Source organism: Ochotona curzoniae, unplaced genomic scaffold (assembly GCF_017591425.1).
Source record: "Ochotona curzoniae isolate NIBS_2020 unplaced genomic scaffold, NIBS_Ocur_1.0 contig_2318, whole genome shotgun sequence".
Taxonomy (NCBI): domain Eukaryota; kingdom Metazoa; phylum Chordata; class Mammalia; order Lagomorpha; family Ochotonidae; genus Ochotona; species Ochotona curzoniae.
Window position 1 is genome coordinate 14,459,855 of NW_024465419.1, and position 22,015 is coordinate 14,481,869.

The 22,015-nt window shown below is 47.8% G+C and overlaps 2 protein-coding genes across 3 annotated transcripts in view; one reads left to right on the plus strand and one right to left on the minus strand.

The window, feature by feature from the left end:
• GRHL2 (grainyhead like transcription factor 2) overlaps positions 1–7,926 on the plus strand; it is a 151,864-nt gene extending 143,938 nt beyond the window's left edge. The window contains exons 15-16 of the mRNA XM_040972735.1: positions 5,789–5,853; positions 7,812–7,926. Of these exons, the coding sequence (XP_040828669.1) occupies positions 5,789–5,853; positions 7,812–7,926 (180 nt within the window). The remainder of the gene's footprint in view (positions 1–5,788; positions 5,854–7,811) is intronic.
• A 5,989-nt stretch (positions 7,927–13,915) lies between these two features.
• NCALD (neurocalcin delta) overlaps positions 13,916–22,015 on the minus strand; it is a 172,734-nt gene continuing 164,634 nt past the window's right edge. For both annotated transcript variants that reach the window (XM_040972662.1, XM_040972663.1), the window contains exons 3-4: positions 19,489–19,594; positions 13,916–16,460 (exon numbers count right to left, since the gene is read on the minus strand). In XM_040972662.1, the coding sequence (XP_040828596.1) occupies positions 16,363–16,460; positions 19,489–19,594 (204 nt within the window). In that variant the 3' untranslated portion in view covers positions 13,916–16,362. The remainder of the gene's footprint in view (positions 16,461–19,488; positions 19,595–22,015) is intronic.

Sequence of the window (22,015 nt, forward strand, 5' to 3'; positions counted from 1 at the left end):
TACTGTGTTGGCTGAGCAGAGCAGTGTGATCCTGTCTGTCAGGTGGGAACTGAGTTTTGAGTCGGGCAGTTTGTTGATGCGATTGGTGGGAGTGACAGTGTTCTTTCAGCCCAGACAGTTTCTAGAGTCTGCCAATCACCAGGATGGAATGTTCTCCTATCTAGAGGTTGGTTTACTTTTATACTCTGCACATGTTGCACTCTTCCTGGAGATAATAGTTTTGAGTTTGCCTTTGTTAAGTAGATCTCCATGTAAGACCAAGGTCATGGTCCCTCCATAAATGTGCCTATGGCAGCATGTAGAGAAGAGTGGATTGGTGAACTTGATGGTCTTGGAATAGCCCATGACTGTGTAGTCTTGAGTCTGTCCATCTTGGAGTCATTGATTTCCTGCAAATTATGGAAAATGTCCACCTGGGCCTCTTGCTTCCCAGCTGGCACACACAAAGTGAAAGAAAATGATCACTTGATCTGTCTCATTGGTTTGTTTCGTTGTAGGACAGATTGGATGATTCTTATTCAATGGTTCTGAACCTCTCATACTTTCATTTGTAAATAGTTTCTATTAATTTCCATGTGTATATGAAAGGCAGAGGGAGAGAAAATCTTCCAGCTACTGTTTTCATTCCATAAATGTTTACGACATACAGGGCTGAGCCTGAAATTTCATTCTAGTCTCCCATGTGGGTAGCAGGGGCTCAAGCAGTACTTGGGCCATCATCTACTGCCTCCTAGGTTGTGCTTTGGCAAGAAGTTGGATTGGAAGTAGAATAAGCCTGGACTTGAATCAGGCACTTCGGCATGGAGATATGGGCATCCCATGCAGAGACTCAACTGTTGCATCACGTTTCCATTCAGTGCCCCTTCCCCCATCCTCCTTTTAACTGTTAAAAAAATAATTGTCCATACAGATCTAAATACTTAGAAAACATTTTTTATCAGCTAGGTGTTACTAAATATTCTCATACAAGGTGTGGATTGGAAGAAATGGGATTTCTTCTCATCTGCATGTTTGGTATCGTTTTAGTTGTGCCATCTATGTGACATGGCAGACTAACTGGCTTCTTTGTTGCTGTGACTTGGTGGTGGCTATGTTGACAGTGATATGGGTTTTCACATTTTCTAGCATTTCTGAGTGATTTTACCTGGTAATCTTACAAAGAACAAAGCCCTGGGCTACTGCACCTTCATGCTAAATCTGAAGTTTAGCAAGGTGTCTCAGGGCTGTACAGGTCTTCTGTATAGGCTGTTCCCTTCTGTCTACCAGGCTCCCTTCCTTCTTGTGTCTGCTGATGTATTGCCTTGCCAGCTGGGCACTCTCAGAGTTATGTGGAGACATTTCCTCACTCAGTACCCCCTCACCCTACCACCACTTGACATGTCTAATATTAGGCATTTATTTCTTCTCTCCTCCCCAGGACAACATCAGTTGATGAGATCTGGTGCTTTATCACTTTCTGTGTGACGTGCAGCCCTGGAATATTAGGCACAAACATTGGTTGGCTGAGTCTAGCATCTGCTATATGGGTACCACGTGCTGAGTGCTCTGGGCAGTGGGACCTTCACGTGTCCTGCTTTACTTAATCCTTGCAATACCCCTATACACAGAATAGCAAATAACATCCCCACTTTACAGATCTGGAAACTGAGACCCAGAGAGATGCATTTTTTAGCAAACTTAGGTCCAATCAGAGAGAGGCTCACATATGAAGAACTAGTTCCAGAAGAAGAAACATATCAGGTTATGGCTCACAATATTTACAGAGAAAGTATTAGTCAACAAGTCACACATATACTGGTTGATACCACACAGGTCCAATCACGAGGTTGGCCCAAAGGAGTGGTATGATCTTAGGCAGGTTACTTAACCTTCGTTTACTCCAGTTGTTTCATTTTTAAACTGAGGATGATGACATAGGATAAAATAACAAGGATATATGGCTGGTGCAAGGTTTATAGCAGTATTAGTGAACATGGAATTTAAAGCAACACATAGAAGAATACAGCAACTATTGATAATATATACAAGCAATGTTTGACAAGTTTGTGAAAATGTATTATGGGAAAACTATGCATGGATTTAACTTTTTTGTGCCAATAGGTTTCGATTCTATTTTTCCATGAACTTTAGTTCCTTTGTGTATGTATGTGTGTTTGTACTCAGAGGAAGGTAAGTGCTGTGAGACTGAGAGGTGGGCCAAGTTTTCTGCAAGTCGGTAGGGCTGGAGAAATGGGCAGGGATATTCTTACTGACGCTGACCATGCATGTAAGGAAAAGGGGGCTGGTCAGGATGTCTGTCCGGTAGTTTGTCCAGTTGAGTCCTTCGTGTGTGATGGTGAAGCCATCGCCCCCTGCGTCTCTGACAGGTCAAATGCAGCCAACAAGGGAATGTTTGTAAGCAAAAGCCCTCTGCTAGTTTTGATGTGTATCTTAAAAGTCCATACAGAGAGTGGTGACTCCAAATCAGGCCACTGGTTGGACACTTGTAGAGACTGAATTCTATGTCAGTGAAAGGCAACGGGAATCTAACTTTTCTAAGGCTTCTGAGTCAAGGAAACCCTCTACCAAGTCAAAAAAATTACAGAATGCGGTGGGTGTTTAAGTGTATTGTCTTGTTTTTTAAAAATTTTTATTGGAAAGTCAGATATACAGAGAGGAGAGACAGAGAGGAAGACTTTCCATCTGTTGATTCACTTCCCAAACGTCCATAACATCTGGAACTGAACCATTCCAAAGCCAGGAGTCCAGAACCTCCTCCGGGTCTCCCACATGGTTACAGGGTCCCAAGACCATGGGTCATCCTCGACTGCTTTCCCAGGCCACAAACAGGGAGCTGGATAGGAAGTGGGGCTGCCAGCATTAGGAATACTGTCCATATGGGATCCCAGCATGTACAAGGTGAGGACGTTAGCTGCTAGGCTGCTGGGCGGGGCCGTGGTGGGTGTTTCTGCGGAGCAGGTTGAGTTGCCGCCTGGGCCAGCCTCCTCCCTTGTTAGCTCTTGGTCTGGATGTCTGCTCGTGTGCCTGGGTGCACTGTAGCAGGTGACTCATACCTGGATTCCTGTCACCTACTCGGGAGGATGGAGTCCCTGGCCCCACCCTGAAGCCATTTGGGAAGTGAACCAGGGGGAGGAAAAATCTGTCTCCTTTCCAAGGCGGAACCCAGGTAGAGCGGTGCAGATTCATCCTGTTTCCCACGGGCTCATCTGGGATCAGGTGTGGCTTGGGGAATGCTCGTTAGGGACACTTGAGTACTTTGCAGCAGTTAAAAGCTTGTTTCTGGTCTTGTTCCCCAAGCCCTTAGCCCTCCTGGATTTATTAGGGCAGACAGAGCTCATCTTGTAGGAAGTGGGTGTGTATGTGCAGAAATGGGCGATTTCCTGTGGAACAGGCTTGTCTCGGGATCCAAAGCTGTTCCAAAGGTGTGCTTGGGTGCGTCCTCATCTTTTTTTTGAGCCAGTGCTAGACTTTTCAGTAACCTAGATTACAAACCTCGCTTGCCTCAGCTCCCTGTACACCTCACTAACTGCTGGGCTCAGAAAACACTGGGAGATTTTCTAATGGGAGTGGAGAGGGCTAGAGGAACATGTAGGATGCATCTCTTAAGTGTAACTGCTTCGTAAAGTGCCACAGTCATTGCAGCAGGCAGAGTCCAGAGCTATATCCGGTACAAATCAGAATGTTTCTGACATTCTTCAATGGTAGTTACAGTTAATAGACTACATCTTTAAATGTGTTGGTTTTTTTAGAATTATTTTAGAAAGGCAGAGAGAAAAAATAGGATCTGCCATCCACTGGTAATATTCTCCAACTGCCCACAAGAGTCAGTGCAAAGCCAAAACATCGGAATTCCATCCAAGTCTCCCAGGTGGGTGGCAGAAACTCGGGTGGCCATCATCCGCTGCCTTCCAGGGTACACACCAGGAGGAAGCTGGAGTAAAGCAAAGTGCCGGGACTCAATCAGGTCCTCCTGTGTGGGACGGGGCCATCTCGAGCAGTAATTCAACCACTGTGCCTCACCCACCTTCCTCTAAATTTTTCTCATGTACTTCAACACACACAGAATCGTGTCTCATACTCTTTTGCACCTTGGCTCCTCTGCACTGTGAGGCCCAGCCCGCGTGTGTGAGGGGCAGCCAAGCGGAGGCTGAGGAAGGTGGCTGATAAGACTGTACCTGCAGAATGCAGCCCGCTCCGCAGCCAAGCAGTGAGTGTGGATTCACCAAGGTTGAAAGGAACCTGAAGTACTCTACAGCGCCACGTCACTTCCTTTGTCCCCCAAACCCTACCTTTACAGCCCACTTAAGAAAATCCAACACCTCATACTCCCCAGGTGTGACTTTCCTGGTCTGCTGTCTGTACCAGACCACTGAACCTGGCCTGGGGGAGCTCCCAATAAGATTTGTTAAAAGCTGAACATTATTCTGTGTGAAGTTTTGGTTTTGAGGATAAACTGGAGTCTTACACTGTCCTCATAGGTTAAGGATATTTTTAAGGGCCCAGCGCAGTAGCCTAACAGCTAAAATCCTTGCCTTGCACGTTCCAGGATCCCATATGGCTGCCAGTTCTAAACTTAGTGGCCCAGCTTCCCATCCAGCTCCCAGTTTGTGGCCTGGGAAAGTAGTTGAGAATGGCTCCAAGCCTTGGGACCCTGCACCCACATGGGAGACCTTGGAAGGGTCTCCGGGCTCCTGGCTTTGGAATGGCTCTGTTCCAGATGTTGTGGCTGCTTGGGGAGTGAATCAATGAATGGAAGATCTTCCTCTCTCTCTTATCTGTATATCTGACTTTCCAATAAAAAGAAATCTTAAATGTTTTTTAAGTGAACTCATATGCTTCCCACATTTGTTTTGATGATTGCAGTTGCCAACTGTGAAAATATCACAATGTGTCTGTGGAGTGTTTTGTCACATGCAAATGTCTGACTATAAACACAGAGCGAGTTACCAGGGATGGGATGTGTGTCAAAGGCCATGTGCGTTTTTAATTCCAGCAGTTCCTGTCACTTGCTTTCCAAAAAGCTTGGTTTTCGACTCTCGCATTGTCGGATGACGATTGCTTTTTCTCATAATCTGGTTAACACTGTATTGTCACTTTTTAGTTTTTCTTAATCTGATAAATCTATTGGTTTGAGGTTTTAAAACTATGAGTATCTTTGTACGTACTTATCTCCCCCCCACGCCCTCCCCCCCCCCGTGAATTGTCTCTTTCTTTTTTCTATTTTGTTAACTTTGTCTTGACTAATGGGAGTTCTTTTGAACTTCAGGAAGTTAGTTTCGTATCTGTTATTTGTGTTTCTTGTGTTACTGTCTTCAGCTTATCATCCTGGTTTTTGATTATACTGGTACTTTTAGTTGCATGTTGTTTTCATCAGTGTTTTACTTCAGATTTCTGTCTTCCTTAGAATGGTCTTTCGATATGGTTCGCTACAAAGAATTAACCCATATGTTCTTCATATTCTCTGATTCAGTTTCTCATAGGTCAATCCGTTCTACAATTTCCTCCAATGTAAGGAATCTCCAACCTGTTGAATGTTAATCCAACTTTGCGGTTAAGGTCCATCTTTTTCCTAATCTGAAATAACAGTTTTATCATACCTTGAATTCCAAACAGCTACTAACTTAAGGTCTGTTCAGATGAGCATTTTGTGAACTTGACTCAAGCAGGAGCACCCTGGGGTCTATGAAAGCATCCAAGAGAGTGAAATTGGAAAGTCCTTCTGAGCTCCATGCTCATCCACTTTGTTTTCTTTCTTTCTTTTTTTTTTTTTTTTTTGCTGGTCTTGCAGATCTCTGAGAAGTATGGGCTGCCTGTGGAGAAGATCTCAAAGCTTTACAAGAAGAGCAAAAAAGGGTAGGAATGAAATTGAACTGAAATGGGTTTCCCAAGTACTTTAGGCCTGTTTAAAAAAAAAAATCTTGCTGTGTTAAAGTGCCTGTCACATTAGTCCTGTTATCGACCTTTTATGACAGCTGTATGTCATTTTTGCATGGAGCTGCAGAACCCCTGCAAGTGCAATGCACTGTGAAGGTGTTTAATGAGAGGCGGGAGATCGTGAGCTGTCTGCCCTGTGTGGTGTCAGCAGAGCACCTCCCTTTCCAGTGTCAGGGTTAGTGAGAGGACTGAAGGGCTTGGAGGTGGTGAGGACACTGGGAAGGACAGGAAGGCACCGGAAACCCAAGCAGGCTCTTGGAGTTGGTTTCCGGGTGGCATGATTGAGGATGTAGAGAATCCTTCAAAGATAATCATTAACAAAATGTTCTCAAATGGTGATTGGATCTGCTTGTCCTCTTTGTTCAGAACGGTAGTTTGTGTGTGTTTGGTGTTCAGTAACTATTTGCCTTTCTCTGTGGGCTGCTCACCGCTCAGAGGTAGCGAGGATGAACAGTAGCTCTCGTTGACTGATGAAGAACCTAAGCCAGAGGCTTACTTAGGCACTTTCTCCAAGGTTGCCTCTTCCTTCAGGAGAACATGGCTTGTGTTCTCCATGGTCAAGTGCTCGTTCAGCCCTCTGTGGCCCCCAGGGTGATAATAGGTCCTTTACTCCTTGCAGCAAACTTGCAGGTTAGTGTCATCATTGCCATTTTGTAAATGAGAAAACTGAGTTCAGAGGCTCATTCCTCTCCTGGGGCTTCCACGGGCGAAGGATGTATGAGTATTGGCTGCAGGAACCAGATGCCCCTGACTCTTCACAGGAGAGGAACAGCGTGTAAACGCTCTCTTCCCCTTCCTGGGCCTTGTTTATACAGGAGATCGATGGTCCGGGCTGCTGACCCACTGAGGGATGAGGTGTCTTGTTGACACAGGAAACCCTTTGCCCAGGAGCGTCTCTTGGAAAACTCATTAAAGCACATACAACATTCTTTCCAAGGTCTATGTAACAGGCTGAGTAGATTTGAATTGTACCTCAAAGTCTTGCTGCCAATCAGAAATTCTCAGTGCACATCAGGGGTACACGCTGATGCCCACAAAGCCATTTCACTGTTACAAAGTGTCAGGGCCTGTGCTACATGCATGGCTGCCAACCACAACCTTCTACACTCAGCACTTATTCCTGGCTTTGTGGGAGAGGTGGTGAAAGACTCAGCGATGTACCTGATGATGCAATGAGAATCTGTTCTTCACTCTCAAGCTTAGACATGTCTGACCTCAGAGTGAGAGTGGCTCAACGACTCTGGAAGTCATTGATTGTCTTAAGACCAAAGCCAGAAGGAAGAGTCAGGCCAAGGGTAGGTCCCATGTGCTGAAGTGTAAGTGCCAGAGTTCTGCAAAGCTGCTACCACAGCCCCAATCAGTCACACCCCAGCTGAATCAATGTAGGAAATGATCTAACCTCACCGGACTGTTTTCTCACTTGTAAAATGGCAAGGATGATGCCAACCCTCAGGTCTCTGTGCGGATTCCTGGACAGGACTTAATACTCAATGAAGAGCAGCTGTAGTTCTTGTCTAGTTTCCTCTTCTGTACTGGCAGAAGCAACAGGAGTGTAATGAAAAGAGTTATGGGGTTTAACCATTTAGGTCCCTGCTGCATTCGTAGCTAACCGGGATTTCAGGCTCTGTAAGATTTTCTGGCCTGACACTTACACATCCACAAAACAAGAAGGTTTAGTAAGGAGTCACAAGGTGAGACTCAGACATGGAGACGTTGCTGTCCTCAAGCTGATTTGGAGGAAGCATCTCTCACTGCCTGTGGCCTCTCTCTTGTACCCTCTATTGCAAAAAAGGGACTAAGAACCCCCAGCCCTGCCCAAATGCAGAGCCTTCTGTTTATGCCATCTCTTCTGTTGCCTCTCCCTTACCTCTTGGCAGCATTTTGGTGAACATGGATGACAACATCATCGAGCACTATTCGAACGAGGACACCTTCATCCTCAACATGGAGAGCATGGTGGAAGGTTTCAAGGTCACACTCATGGAAATCTGAGCATTGCACTCAGTCTCCACTTTGGCAAGGCGCTCACGATGCATCTCTTCCCTGGGACGCATGGGTCCTGCCCCTGAGCCTGGAGACTCATCTTCTCCCATCTCACAACTGCTGTTACAAGACCATGCTGGGCAGTGGGGGACAGGAGCAGGTGCAAGCCTGTCAGGCCTGTCTATCGGGACTTGCAGCCTGAGCCCCTTGTGAAGGTGCATCGGGCCTACTGAATCCTTATTTATTGCCCACCTTTGCCCAGATTCCAGGCCCCCCCAGGACTCTACAGGTCACAACAGGCTCTAGCTAAGGCCACCAAGCTTCCCCTCCCAAGGAAATACAACCAATCCACTTAGCTCGAAGAGCCTGAAAAAATACTTTTCCCTTTTCCACCTCTCCATATCTCCTGAGTACCCAAGCAATATGAGCTGCCTTAATGCAAGAGACATAGGTGGGCACCCCTTTTACTGGTCAGATCCTGCAGGGAGCGCTGGAGAAGGTCACCTTGGGACATAACTCCAGGCGTTCCCATCAAGTTACCACTTGGCCTTTGTACCGGAAGACACTGAGCTACTGTGTAAGTAGTAAGGGGCCAGGAAGCATCCCTGATGCTTGTGTACATAGTGTTTATAATATTGCAATAATATATTCTCCCTGTGGTGTATGTAGGTGTGTTTACTGCCCCTGGCTTGGGGAGACACCTACTCAAGACTCTGCTTTCCACATGAGCTGTCTGCCTTCATGCCTATTTTAGACACCTGCTTGGCTAGGGAAGTGGCCTTTGGGAATAAGTGACTGCGGCATGTGCCAAGGCGGCCTCTTCCATAGGCCCAGATCTGGATTCGTCCCCTGTCTCTCCTGGAAGCCACTGCATTCATCTCACCAGGAAGTGTTCTGCTAGACTCCTCTTCAAGCTATCTCCTGGAAAAGATGAATCATCTGAGGCCCCAGCTGCTGTTGCCATGACTTTGGTCTGGGGCAATTGCCTTAGCTTCCTAGAATGACTGTTAAAAGAGGTTTGTATCCCGGCCACCATTGCATCACTGGCTGCAGGACCCCGTGGCCTGTCACGAGCCTCCTGGACACTGCGCAGTGCTTTGTGGTTTACAAACACAACATTCATCTCAAGTGGTCCCTACCGTCAGAGAGCCACACCAGATGCTTGACCCTGGAGGGCCCGGCAGGCGCTTCGTCATGGACCGTGAGACTGGGAAGGAAGATGGTGGATGCTGAGTGTAGAGGGAGGGAGGGAAAAGTTCTACAGTGCCTGGCTCATCTGAAACCAGCTGCTGGAGACAGGGGGAAGGACGGATGTACCTCCCAACCCCTCGTTCTAGAAGCAAGAGAGAACACTTCCTCAAGCAAACAGCCACAGGCTGATGAACTGCTGTGGGCCGCTGTTCTCTGTGAGGGGATACATAGCTGAAGCACTAGGCTTGTGGCAGACTCCGCCCAGCCCCGATGCCTGCTTCTATCTAAAAGGCCCAGATTTGCTCCTAAAGCACTTTGATGTCTTACCTGCTGGTCCCTCCTTCAGGACTGCTTGTCACCCTGAGGCCTCGAACATAGTAGAAAGGCTGCTTCTAACCCAGCTGCTCCTTGAAGCTGCAGAATCACTGGATGCAATGGAGAACAGGTGCTGTGCCCAGGCTGCTTCTGTGTGCCCTCGGGACCTGCAACTGCACCCTGGGGGTACTAAAGGCTTGCAAGTTGGATTCTCTGCTTCAATCTGTACCTTACCCCTCCTCCTCTCTGATACCCATGCCATGGACCATGCTGGGTCCTAGTGGTTAAAAACGTGACATTCAATGCACTTGGCAGCCTCATGGGAGGTTGCGGGGTGGAGGGTTAGTTGGTTACTTGTAGCTTCCCCACATGGTGGGTAGCTGCCATTCTTGGGGCATGGGCCTCCAAGGGGAGAGAAAAGACAAGATTCAGGGCAGCATGAGACAGATGACCTTGCCTTCTATCTTCCCCAATCCTTGCTGGTCTTGTTGAAAATGAATCGGATGCTTTAGTACTTGTCCTAAGTCCCAGAGAAATTACTGTAGTGACCGTTGCCAGAACAAGACACAAGACCATTGCTAGCAAAGGCTGAGGCCGAGTGTCACAACCCACCTGATCCATCCCCTCTGCATCCCCAGAGCACACAGGGCTGGTGTGAACATGTCATTCATGGTGTACATTCGTAGAGCTTCAATGGAAATTTTCCTCAGCAACACACTCTAGGAAGCTGGGAAAACATTTCTGTCTCTTGATCATATTCAAATAAATAAGTGAAAAAGTCAGCCAAGGAGGATGGTGACACATGAAGCAAGTTTTTTCTTGTTGTTGTTGTTTTTTAAATATCCCCATGTTCTCACCATGGGAAGTCCAGAATCAACAGAAAAATGTAGTCTGGTGTCATCCTGAACTTGGGTCCCAAAACACCAGGACACATCCAAGCCCAAAGTTAGGAAACATGAAACAAATCAGAGGTCTACTTTCCTCCTCATTTAAAATCATGAAGATGCAACAGAGAGAGGGTTTGTGCCAAATTCTATGAACGGCTCTTTCATAAAGACAAGCAAGGGAGATGGATATGTGTACAATTTGCTCTCATGTTTTTAAAAAAAGGCAAATGTAACTTAACAGTTTTGTAAATGGGAGAAGGGGAATCTATAAACTATAAATACAGGTATTTTATTTTTTGTACATTTTTAAGAAGAAAAAAATAAATATTCATAACATAAGAATTAAATGACAGTGTCTTGTGCTCTTTTTATAGGCAAGAGGTTAGGGTTCCTGGACTGACTGGAAAGAAATTCTCATGTGATCCAGAATTCTGGGCTCCCACACACACCTGCAGGACCTGGGCATTAGCACAGCAGGTGTGTCCTCTGAATGTTGCGTGTTGCTCTGCATCCCAATGTTAAATAAGAAGGCTGAAGATCACAAACACGTGGCCATGACTGGCTTCCTAGGTTCATTCTTGGCTAACCTCTCCAGGGCCAGGAGTAGATTCTGTCCATTCACTCTGCCAAGCCTCACTAAAGCTTCCTTCTTCCTTAGTCCATCCATGTGGTTTTCTCTTTGAGGGGCAAAACATGTGGCTCAAACATTAATGCCCCAGTGCACCACCCCAGCAGGTATTGGGGTTTCCTGGGAGAGCACCAGCCTTCAGAGCCATCCACACTAAATTAACCATTACCCACAATGACCTCCCAGTGTTGGCCTTACTACAGTCCTCTACATTTCCCCCTGTCTCCATCGACTCACATAGCTTTCAGATTCTAGGTAAAATTTTGCCTTTGAGAAGAAGCCATCTCTATAACCAATATAACCTCCATGGCATCTTCAGACATCTCTATGCTTGTTTGAGAGTCAAGGAAGAGAGGACTGGAGGATGGGTGACCTGGGATTAGAAATGGGCCATGTAGCTTTTGTGCTCACAGGTTCAATTGGAAGGCTCAGTGTTCCACCCAGGTACGTTTGGCTGGGGACAGTTTCTTGCTGTTCAGTGAACTGTGCTCAACCATTTAGACTACCCATCCTTCAATCCCTTCATTACAATGCTGATTGGTTAGGTCAGAATGACTCATTTACCACTGTCACAAGGTCCAGTATCAGTACTGGCCCATACAAATTCAGCTCAGCTACTATGTGCTGTGCTGGCTACAGAGGTAAGGTAAGACGTAGATTGTCCTTTGTGTGTCAATGTGACAGTGACTTGCTGTTATTGACACAGCCATAGAAGGTTGCCCTAGGAGATTTGGGGTTTGTTCTTGCCCCTGGTCCTAAGACATGCAAATCCCTCATACCCTGAGACACAGTTTGATAAAAAGTAAGACTCACCAATCACAAAGCTTGATCCAGGAAGAGGGTCGACTCAAGTGTCCAAACTTCATACTGGCGGAGGGTTAAGGTGTGTTGTCCAAGGAAGTGGGAAAGGGAATGGCTACTGCCCCTTAGAGACACAGATGCCAAGCTGTGATGACACATTCAAGAAGGTTCTGGAGGGAGATTCATGGGGAAGGTACAGAGGAAAAGGGGGAGAGAGGCGTGAGTGGGGACGAGCTTGTGGCAAAAAAATTCTGAGGAAGTCTCACCAGGCCAGTGGGGCATCTCCAGGCAAGGGTCACTTGTGCAGGAGCCCCATGTAGAGCAAGAAGGACCCGTGGCAGACCATATCCATGTGTTGTCATTGACTCAGAGCAGTGGGGGCGGAGAATGTGGGCTCCCAGTGGTTCCAAAGGTGCAGCCGCTGCAGCCTGTCCATAGGCTTTGCTCCCAGCAGCGGGTTCTCCTAGGGGAAGAACTGGGCACGGTTGATCCCTTCTAAAGCCATCTCCAACAGAGAATCATGCAGGCTCCAGGCACACCCCCTGCCTTGTGGTCTCTCACAGGATGTACCTTTTCCCTCCCGGGGTCCCTCGTTTCTATCTATCTCCAAGACCCTCTAAAGGGTTGCATGAGCTAAGTTGAAAGACTCGAGAATTCAAGGGAGTGGGGGTGGGGGACTCCCTTCCTGAGAGAAAGAGCAGTGAAATGTTACCAAAGGCAAACAACCCATCATGCAAGGCTCAGGAGAAAATCCTTTCCTCTGTCAGTGACATAGCTCATCTGTGATTGTTCCTATGGTGCTGTGACAGGTGTTCCCAGCTCACTCTCCTGCTTCTTTGCTAACAGCTCCTACCGCCTCCTGACCCACCCTTTAAGACTTGACCATGCTTGATATTACATGGGGTTGTTACTGTGTTCCACTCGATGTGGTAGCTCCACACTGATGTTAGAGACACCTTGTTGGGGTCTGTCCATCTGTTTTCACATGAATGGTATATAGGTTGTGGGGCCATACTTCTAAATGTGGGGCAGATGGGCCTGCCAGTCCCGACCCTTGTCTCACTGTATGGTCCCAATGAGTAAGTTCCCCCACATGGTGGGAAGCTCTCAGAGGAGCCATTGTTTGCATCTCCAGGAGCATGCATTGTGCATAAACTCCCAGTCCAGAAAATGCCCATGAACCATCTCTCCTAGGTCAGCATTCCCTTGCAGACAACCACTTGAAATGAGTAGCTCACAGCTGACACATTCTGGGTAGACTTGACTGATGTTCTACTGACTTGAAAAATACCAAACTCAACATTTTTTCTTTTGCTTCTTTTAATCACCTCAAAAGTTTCATCAGTTCTTCCCAAGACAGTACTTGTGCACTCCTTTCTTGCTTGACTGAGAGAACACTGGGACTTCTGTTCAGCTGCCAGGCCCCTTTCAAGCTGAGTTGGGCAGCGAGGCGACCAAACTGGATGGGGCTTAAAATAAAAGAGCAATGGAGCTTAGAAATTTGTTGGAAATGGCCAGGTGGTGGGTATGCAGGCTCCTAATCAGATCTAAGGCACCCAGCTACCTTCTGATCCCCACAATCAATGACTGATATTAGTCATGCTCAGTTTCATTGGTGCTAGAACCATAGCTATTCATTGACAGCAACCATGGGCAGTTGGAAAAGATTCATCTCCCAGCCAAGTCAGCTGCCTCCCACCCAAGGTCTAGTTGGCTCTGGGCAGCAGCACCATGGCTGACACTAAAGGGAGCAAGCTGGTAGCCCTTTTCTCCTTTACACCTAAACTAAGGGTGCCTTTGGACAGAACTTTGGGCTCAGCAGCCTCTCCTATGCATCCACTCACAAAGCTGGGTTTCTAAGACAGAAAATCATACTTAAGAAGAGGAAACTCAGGCAACCATAGATCCTGCTGAGATGGAAGTTTTTAGCAGGCAAACCTTGTATTCCAGGCAGTCATCTCAAGCAACAACCATATCTCCATGCCAAACCAGCCAAGAGCAACACTGAGTCAACTGAGAGAAGAAGACCACTCCATGTGAGATGACTCACAAACATACCATGCAAGGGGGTATATGGAAAGTCCCTTCACCTGCCAGGGGAAGCCAAGCTAGCCGGTCAGCACCCTCCATACCCCCCCTGTAAGTTACAATCAGAGTCAAGCACTGTGGCTCAGCCTTCAGATCTCAAGATACTTTATTCCAGTCCCTTGGGCTTCACAGGCTGGCTTTATTCAGGACAAAACAGACCTCATTTCCAGAGACTCCCCTTAAAACATCAATGACAATGAACATTCCAACACAGGAGTGGTATACACCTGTAGACAACTGGCCTTCTGAGTGCCATGGAGTCAGTCGGCCTAACTTGAGTGCGTCGGAGTGGACACACCCAGGCCTTCCTGGGCAGGAGCGAAAGCAGAAGAACAATCCTTGAGGAAATGTTGATGGGGTCAAGTGGCTGGCCAGTGTTGAGGGCAGTTTCTGGATCTTCTGGTAGCGTTGGTGTTCATTAGCTGGGCATCTGGCTGTTTTCTTTCCAAACACTTGGGAGACCTTTATAGCCTGTCACCTGCTCTACATTTGAAGGAACAGGGTGGGTTTGGCCCAATAAGATGTCATGGCCAAAGCAAGAGTCCTGCTGGGTTTCTGCAAATGCTAGCACATTCCATCCATGAAAGGAGAACAGAGGAAGAATTAGGTCATTAGTCCACAGCAAGAGACCTTAGGGCAAGTTTCTTGAACACACACTGGACAGAGTGCTGGGTAATTTCACTAAGTCTGGTTTTTTTTTGGGGGGGGGAGGGTTGTTTTTTTTGTTTTTGTTTTTGTTTTTGGTGACCACTTTGAATGAGTTCAGTTCATGCATGGAACCTGGGCGTTAGAATGGACTCAGCCACATTTTCCTTATGGCCTTGGTGTTGATGTTGATGTTGATGTTCTTGCAGCTCCTGTTTCATAGATTGTGACATGGAAGTAATACACAGCTCCCTCCCTGCCCTTAGAGATCTCTCGGCTGTCCCTGGGGTGGATGTTCACACTTGCCTTTCTAAGGGCTGGATACTTGTCATGCCAATGCTTGTGAACCCCCGACTTGCCTATGACCAGTGCTGTTGGCTCTTGGCTATTGATCTGGACAATGGTCCATGAGGTCACCCATCTGGAAACTGTCACTTCTACAAATAGCAATCTGCATTCAAAGAACATGTTGAGGGGGGCGGGGTTGGTGGAGGATGCTGGATTCTCCCACAGTGAGTGCTGAAAAGCAAAGATGCACTTGTCCAGGTCATCCATAAGATGAATGACATGACTGCCCCAAACTCAGCCTCTTTAAAGTGTGTGGGAGGAGGGAGGGCATGGAAGCACGATTCTTCCGGAGATGGCTCCTGAACCTTACATGTTGATTCAATCACTGGGAAGTCACGAGAATTTAGACCAGGTTTTTTTTTTTTTTTCAGTTTGCAGAATATTGATCTTCTAAGGCTGCTGTGACCTGTCCGGCTGTGGTCCAAGCAGCAGCTCCGCTCCTCTTACCACTGTACACCTGCTGGGGCTTCTCCTTGGCCTTCCTCACCCCTGTGCTGCCTTTCTGTCCTCCAGGTGCTGAGACTCTGGCAAAGCATTCCGAATCTGAGCCGGGCTCTCGTTGTGGTTACTCTGCACTGGTACAGAATATTCTAAAAACATACTTGCTGATTGGTACATTTGTGCAAAGACAGATATGACTTGAGAACAAGACATAGACATTCATTATAGTTGGCTTACTTCACAATAAGCGACTGAAAACAGCCTTCTGTAATAAGATTGTATTAGTGCTCACTAAACATGCATTTGAACAAGGCAAGACACTGTTTGGTCTGCAATACCCGATAGTTTATGTACAGCAGTCTTCTTTTCTTTTTGCCACAATTAGGCAACAAATGGGTCTGGTTTGGGAACATGTTGACCACTTGAGTTCAATTTCCACAGAACCTGTATTAGCTCAACTAGTGTAAACCTGTGAAAAAAAATTGCTGAGCCATCTTTTTCCTCTCTTCTATCCTCTTACCTTGAAATATTCACAGCTTAGAAACCACAGCCTGCTGGGGCAGAGGGTGGGGTAGGGTGGGACTCCTTTTAACAGCCTCGCCCCACCAGGGAGCTTGTTCTTATGAAATCCTGCATCACCCCTCTGGCAACAGGCAGGCAGGCAGCCCCTTGCCCAGCAAAGCTTCTTTAAAGCTTGGCTTGGTTAGGTTTACCTGGTGGGATGTAGTTCCCTTCTCTGACCCCCCCAAGTCTTAGGTTGTTTAAGAACGGAGACATTAGAATCAAAATAGAGAGAGAAAAAAATAACAATAACGAAGGCTCATCAAACAACACACACCGCCAAGTTCTGTCCATGCTCGCCACAAGTGCACGGAGTGGGTGGGAGGCTCTGGGCATCCCCAAGAGGCGTCCACGACAAAAGCAGCTGAAGGCGTCACGGAGGAAGGTGCGTCTGCTGGATAGGGAACAGCGTCACCACCAATATCATTTTTGGCAAAACAAAACAACAAAAAAAACCCCAAAACCAAAAAATTGTTTTAAAAAAAAGTCAAAAGGGCACCCAAGCAACTCTAGGATTCGTGGTTGGGTTGGGGGAGGAGCTCAGAACTGGCCAGCACTGCTTGGGTCGCACTGCAGCAGGCGCACGATGCTTGGGTCGCTCTTGGCCCCACGAATGAACTCCTCCAGGGAGAGTTTTCCTAGGAAGGAAGACAACAGGTGAGTGGCAGCTAGTGCAGCCCAGTGTCCCATGGACCTTTCCCACCACAGGGTGACGGCGCACCCACCCCTCCCAAGGCACTGCCTTCCCACTGTAGCACCCGTTGTCCATGCATCTACCTGCCATGGAGTCCTGAGGGTTCCCACCATGCCTGCCCTGGGGTCAGTCTGCTGGCTGCTCTAGTCTTGGCCCCCAGCCTCTGTGATTTCCAGCGCCTATTTTTCTATGGAGTCGGCTTGGTGTGTACGACCAGTGGCTTTGGAAGACAGAGCTGAGTGTGCACAGCACACCAAGGCCATTGCCACTGTATCACTAGGAGCCCTGTGGCTCTTCCAAGCTACTGAGGGGAACACAAGGTTTGCAAAAGCTCTATCCTTATATCTGGGCAGAGAAGCCCCCAAGGACCTCAGAGGCACCCCCATGGAGGTGCTAGGGTGGGAGTGCGAGGGTGTGGGGCAGGAGGAGAGCCCTTGGACAAGAGCATTCATTTTCCCAGCTGACCACCCTTGTCTCTTGCCTTGATTGGGTTGGGAGGGAGAGGGGACAGTCTGTGATCTCACTTGTGGCTGGGTGTCCCTTCTCACATCAGCTGCAGCATGACCCAACGCTTTGTCAGGAAGGCCCCTTGGTCACTACTGTTGCAGGGAAGGAGAGGGGCATTCTAGCATCCCCCCTTCAACTCCCCCTCTCACCACCACTACCTGGGAGGAAGGGGACCCATTTGATTGGCACATTTGTGGGGTATTGCAGGACATTTTGCTCAGCTTTGCTCTCTGCCTTCCTCTTGGAAACAGCTGTCCCCAAGAAGACTTCACCCCATCTGCTCATCCATGGACAGGCACTAGATCTGCTCTGCTCCAAATGGCCTCAGGACTTAGTTAGCACGCCCTTGGGTTTTTAATATCAAACTACCTCTGCCAATGTGGCTTCCTCCAGAGGTCTCAATTATTGTTTTCTTTCTCAGCTTGTTCCAAACCGAGGTGTGGCTGGGGTGTGGAGGTGATACTTGCTGGAGATCCATGGTTCCCAATGCACATCAACCAATCTGTCTTCCCCTCAGCCTCCATTCTCTTCCCACCAGAACCTAGCTGGTGTCTATCAAACCCACTTTATCAACAAGAAGGAGAAGGATTGTAGTGGGTGTGGGTGTGTGTGTGGGGGGGGAGTTAGTTACCAATTTACTTTGAAGTGTCGAGCTGGTTTCCTGGAAACCTCTCATTCTACCAATGAGCTTTGACCCTGTCCGCTTGGCGGTTAATATAACGCTGACCTTCTTAGCTTCCACAGGTTGGCAAAGAGGAAAAGGAGCCAGGAGCTATCCCTTGGATGGTGTGCAAGCTCTGGGAGCTGTGAGCTGGAAGCAGCAGGGACGCCTCCTGGACACCTGCCCTCTGGAATTATCTCAGTGCTTAGGGGCCCAGGGCTGGATGCAAAGAGCTTCAGGGGACAGGAAGTAGAAGGTCTTCTCTGCTACACTGTGCAGTGGCCTCCTCTGTTCAGGCAGAGCTTGGAGTCCAGAAGCCGAGCACTGAATTGAACAGGCACTGAACTGAAGTATCCAGTGCCCGGCTGCCTTAGGCTCCTCTGACCACCGCTAGGGTGTGAGTTTCACCCTTCCTCCTTCCTGCTCTACATCCCATTTTCTTTTTCTTTTTCCTTTTCCCTTGAAAACCTGAGACTTTGCTTTAGGAAGTCACAGGATGTTCAGCAAGTATATTTTGGGGTTGCTAACACAATCAGGACCTTGTAACCCCACTGAAGCCCACCATTAATGGCCAGACCCTGATTCATTGCCAAGAACCAGGAAGTGAGGACTCTGCCCTGGGTGTTGTGATTGTCTCCTGTTCTATTCCAAAGAGGCAGCTGGGCCTAGGGCAGAGCAGACGCCCACCAAGCACCCTGGAGCACGAGCAGGTGCATAACTATTCACACAGCCCCAGGTTTGCACTGTGTTTTAGCAAAACAATTAAATCTTCTTGCTATGAAAGAAGGCACATGAGGGAAAATGGGTGCCAGGATAGTGTTTGGGGAGGAACAAAGCCAACATATTGGCCTGCACTGTGTAAATGCAGGCTCTTGGGCAGGTGGTGCCCAAGGTAAGGGGCTGAAAAGACAGGGAAGCTCATTCTACAGCATAATTGCAGTGTCAAATGGGGCAAGACTTTTGGGAGACTAAGCTGGGCAGGGGGACTGGCAACACCAGGGGGCACTACAGAGCCTGTCAGGGCTCATCAGCAGTTTAAACTCAGGTATTGCAACCCAGCACATGCCCAGTTCGATCTGAGTGTCAGATAAATAGCAAACAGTGCTTTAGTTTTAAGTGTATTGCATGGAGCACTGACCTTTTCAAACAATTGCTTGGTGTTGATGGAAAGTGAATAGAGCTTTCTTATTTCTCTCTGGCAACCCAACATCTATAGTTTTGCTGGCCTTCATTAGAAACCTAGCCTTTGTTTTGCTTTTGGTTTGTTTTGTATCCCCTTGTTTGGTCTGAATTGAGGGTGGGAACCTGATGGCCACACCTCGAGTCCACTCCTCCATTCTGATGCCCAAGGAAGCACACTGGTCTCCAGAAACCCCCAGAAGGAAGTTTTGGCCAGGCTGGCATGAAAGCTACAGGAATCTGAGTGAGTGACAAGCCCTTCCTTGCTTGTGATTAAGTGGCCTGAGGACTGAGTACTGCTAGCAATGGGTTTTTGGATCCTCCCATTCCTGTTCCACAGACTTACGTTATTTTCTTGGCAAGTAGAAGATGACCTCAAAAAACAGAAGGGCCTAGAAGTAAGTCATCCTCCCTGTAAAAGCTATCAGCTGGCTGGTGGTCGTCCAAGCCTCCACCTTGGTGCCTGGCCAGGGGCATGCAGGACAAACCACTCTCACAGTGACCACAGTCTAGGGCCTGGGGCTGAGACTTTATCCCCTAGGACCATCTTTCTGCCTGGACTTGGCTAGCCTCTCCAGCAGCTGCCCCTGCTCTTGAGCAAAGCTGAGCATCCCCAGGCACCCACCATCTCTGTTGGTGTCCATCTGGCGGAAAATCTTCTCTGTCCTCTTCTCTGGAGTTGATTCATCTTCAGGCATCTTCATTACAGATGAAACCATCTTATAGATTGCCTGTGGATGGAAGCAATACAGTGGTCAGCCAGAAACATGGACTGGCATGCAGTAGCCTTCTCCATAAACCTCCCGGATGCCAGGGTGCCTGCAGGGACGCTAGTGCCATCCTTGCTGCTTGGTCACTGGTGAGAGAGGCCAGGCTTGCCTAGCCTGGTCTCTGCCAACAATGAGACAGAGACCTCCCAGTCATGGTGTATTCCTCCAAATGTCCTCCATCTTTGGGTCTGGGCTGGGCCCAAGCCAGGAGCTGGGAATTCAATCTGGATCTCTCACATGGGTGGCAAGGACATGAACACTTGAAACATCACCCATTGCTTCCCAGGGTGTGCATTAGCAGAAAGCTGGAATTGGGAGCAGATCTGGACTGGAACTCAGATACTCCATAATGTGATGCAGGCATCCCAAGCAACATCTTAACCACTGTGCCAAAAGCCTGTCCTGAGATTCTGAACATTATTATTATTATTATTATGACTTACTGATTTATTTGAAAGGTAGATTTGCAAAGAGAAGAGGAGAGACACTGACAGAGAGGGAAAGATATCTTCCATTTTCTGGTTCATTCCCTAAATGGCTGCAATGGCTAGGGCTGTAACCAGGAGCTTGGAACTCCATCTGGGTCTTCCATGTGAATAGTGGGAACCAAGCACTTGAGCCATCTTCTGCTGCTTTCCCAAGCGCATTAGCAAGGAGCTGAGTCAGAAGCATAACAGTCAAGACTATGTAAGTCTCATAGGTGGGGGCTTAATCCACTGTGCTACAATGCCAGTCCAAAGATTCTGAATTTCTCACAACCTTCCAGATTGCTGAGGAGCAAGTTCTAGATGCTCTTTACTGGGCCAGAGACAAACAGCTGTCTGGTGCGGTCTCCACCTATGCCCCACAAGGATAAGAAACACATGACATTCTATAGGTGTGGGCGCATGGCCTTCCAAGCAGATGCTCCAACCCAGCCCTATGCTCTTCCTCCCTGAATACAAAAATGGCCCCAGAGGCCTCTTCCAGGGGTCCAGGTAGCCCTGAGTCACAACCTGCTATCAAAGGTTCAAGTTAAATCTATGTGCATTTCCAGGTCCAAGATAATCTGGGTACATCTGTGAGATCTCATGAGCCAAGGAGGATTCTAGCCAAAAAGGACGCAAGTAAGGGCAGGTGTTCGGCTTAGCAGTTAGGATGCCGGTAAAGATGCCTGTGCCCCATAACTGAGTTCCTATGCTCGATGCCCACGTCCAGCTCCTGACTTTAGCTTCCTGCTAACGCAGATTCTGAGCGGCATCAGTGATGCTTACATGATTGGGTTCCTGCCACTTTTGTGGAAGACCTGGATTGAGTTCCCAGACTCTGACTCCAGTCTCACTGCAACCACTGCAGGGATTTGGGGAGTGAATCAGCAGATAGGAACTGGCTGGCTCTGTCGCTCAGCCTCTACAATGAACTAATTTTGTAATGAGTGAATACTGAAGCCACTTTGTCCCAGTTTCCCATAGCACTTGAGAAAGGCCCAGGGACCTTGCTTGTCTCTTTGGAAAGAAATTTATCATTTTAAATTCATTGGTTTTAGCCTCTGGATCATGACCCTGTTCATCAGATCCCTTTTAGATACCTTATCACTGGGATGGGGGGGGGGGTAAGTGTTAGAGAGAGATTTTCATAGGAGGTGAGCAGAAAATTCCAGAAAAATTTGGAGCTCTGATGACAGTAGAGTAACTGGAGGGAGGACAGCTGACATGCCCAGTGTCTCTCAGTTGGGTCTCATCACAGGAATTGTGAAGGTGATGTGAGAGGAGCACTTACGGAAAAAAGATGAAGCTTATTCCCTAGAAGTTTAAAGAGATGGTATTACAACTCATTCTAAACCTTTCTTTGGGATAAATTGTTTTTCCCAAGCCTGCTCTAGCCTTGGTCAGGTCATCTCATTACCACTTTCAGGTGCCACTTGCTTTGTGTCTGGGATGGCTAGGTGGTAAGGGTAGAGAAGTTCCTGCCAGCTCAGATGCTTCACAAAGTTTTATTTGGATGCTTGCTCAGGAATCCAGCCACCTGCCCAGCACACACCTTGGTTGCCTGTTCTAGGGGCATTGTTTGCCCTCTTCTATTATCTGAATGCTTACCTATTCCCTTCCTCCACCTCCTTTAAATCCCGCCTGTATGTTAAGGAAACACTGCAATTTTACCCTCCCCAACAAAACCTTCCGTTGTTGTCTTCCTTCTGTTTCATGTAATCTCTCTTCCTCTGTGCTAGAAATGGCTACATCTCAACCACTCCTGGACTTCACTCTGCTTATTCCAAATGGTAGTAACCCAGGGTCCAGTGCTTTTCGGTGTGAGGGCAACAATGAGACTTGCTGCTTCATCAGACTCCTGACAGTGCCTGACACTGGGGGTGCACAGTCAGGATCCCTAAGTTTAGAGAATTTG